At 34.3% G+C, this 1,936-nt stretch overlaps 1 protein-coding gene across 1 annotated transcript; it reads right to left on the bottom strand.

Moving 5' to 3' along the window:
• LOC124892614 lies at window positions 1-738 on the bottom strand (the record flags this gene model as incomplete). Its single annotated transcript, XM_047403853.1, is given in 1 exon segment — window positions 1-738. A coding segment is annotated over 1 exon segment (243 nt), but the record flags the coding sequence as incomplete, so codon positions are not given.
• Window positions 739-1,936: the final 1,198 nt, after the last annotated feature.

Genomic DNA, 1,936 nt, shown 5'->3' with positions numbered 1-1,936 from the left:
TTCAGATGCATCTCTTTTACGGGCTTCCTCTTGAATAGCAGCCCGTACTCGAGCTTCAAATGCATTTCTTTTATGGGCTTCCCCTTGAATAGCACCCCGTACTCGAGCTTCAAATGCAGCTCTATTATGGGCTTCCTCTTGAATAACAGCCCGTACTTGAGCTTCAAATGCAGCTCTTTTATGGGCTTCCTCTTGAATAGCAGCCCATACTCGAGCTTGAGCAACAACTCTCTCCCTCTCCATCTCAAGCTTCTATCGCGCTCGATCTCTCTTAATAAGTTTGTCTTGTCAATGAACTGCTCAAAATTGTTAGGATGTATTCAAATAAAAAAACACGAAAAGCCAATATCTAAGACGTGTTGACTTGTCTAAGTTTTAACAATAAATCCAACATTCAAAATAAAGTGTGACGTAATGGCACAACTAAGTCAATGGCTACCCGCGTGGAATATTCTTTGGACAAGTGACCATACATTTCAATTTGTGTGAAGTAATTTCATTTTAGTCCATTGCAAACTAATATTTCTCTTTTTAGCATTTCCTTAATTTCAATTTTCTACTTAGACGTGTTTAAAACTATAACATCAAAAGATATTTGAATAGATTTAATATATCTTTAATTTAGAATCACAAGATTTTAAGATTCTTTATATGTTCCTCAACTCCATGCTAAATTAAAACAGGTCAATCAATTAAGAAAATCATCTGGGTTTTGGTAGATGAGCATTAAGAGGAGAAAAAGAGCTCAAAGCTTGAAGGAAAACAAAATGGAATCTGTTTATTTCCTTGTATAAAGTCACTCTTCTCTGGTGTGAAGAAGTAGAGAAAACTATATAAATTCTCGTAAATTAATTATACATGTACAGTTATGTTAGTTTGTAAATGACAAGTCAAATACTATATTAATTTTATATATAAATAACTTGCTTATCAGTTATCAAATATCATATTACTTATTCAAAATTAAATATCTGCATAACTCAACCTTCAAACCATCTACCAAATTGTTGTTTGCGCACTAAAGTCTTGTTATTTCCCACAATATAGTCGGGTATGCAGAATCTGCATATTACAACAACAACTTCAACTTGAGTTCAAGTATAAAGAAGAACACAATGAAGTATATCAAATACCCTCAACACAAGATCAAAATGACCTTTTCAAGAGGTGTATTTTATTTTGCAGAAATTAAGATGAAATAGAAAATAGCCAAGTCATTCGAAATCACAGATTTTCCTTAAGGAAATAATTCCCCTCGTGTACCCGAGGTTGTGGAATTTTTCATCCCAGGATAAAATGGCTAACCAGATCAACAGTAGCGGTACCTCAAACGGTTGGAATATCTTCGAACTCACAGAAAGTTTTGAGTGATCACACAGAATATTTTCGAGACAAGAAGAGAGCTTTTAAACTGAAAAATTTCGTATTCAAACCTGTGGATGAAACCAGGTTTTTATAGCCACAAGATGCCTCTTCTGAAAAGTGGCAAAGGTTATCTAAAAGGTGTAACCTTTTCTGAAAATTCATGTCTATTCGTCCAAACATTGTGACTGTTCTGAACAAGCATGCCATTTCGTGAATAAGTGTATTAGTTCATTGAAACAATGCATCAGTTCTGAAGCAGTGCATCAGTTTACTGAAATAGTGCATCAGTTCAGTTTCAAAACTGTGCACCATTTCAGTGAAAAATTGCACCAGTTCAAAAATTTATCTGAAGCATCTGTTTGAAATAGCTTTTGCATGCATGCTTTCGTTGCTTTTGTAATGAAATCATATAAATGGAGTATTAAACACAGAAAATATTTACTACGTTACTGTTGGTATTTTCGAAATTCAAATAAATTTTGTCCAAAAAGATAGATCTCATTGATCGATCATTTTCCAAATCCAAATTCAAATCCGAAGTCGAACCGAGCGAGCGACGACGACGACGACG

The sequence above is a fragment of the Capsicum annuum genome, unplaced genomic scaffold (assembly GCF_002878395.1).
Source record: "Capsicum annuum cultivar UCD-10X-F1 unplaced genomic scaffold, UCD10Xv1.1 ctg48868, whole genome shotgun sequence".
Lineage (NCBI taxonomy): Eukaryota > Viridiplantae > Streptophyta > Magnoliopsida > Solanales > Solanaceae > Capsicum > Capsicum annuum.
Note: the sequence above shows the minus strand (reverse complement) of the source record. Positions and strands in the feature narration are given on the sequence as shown.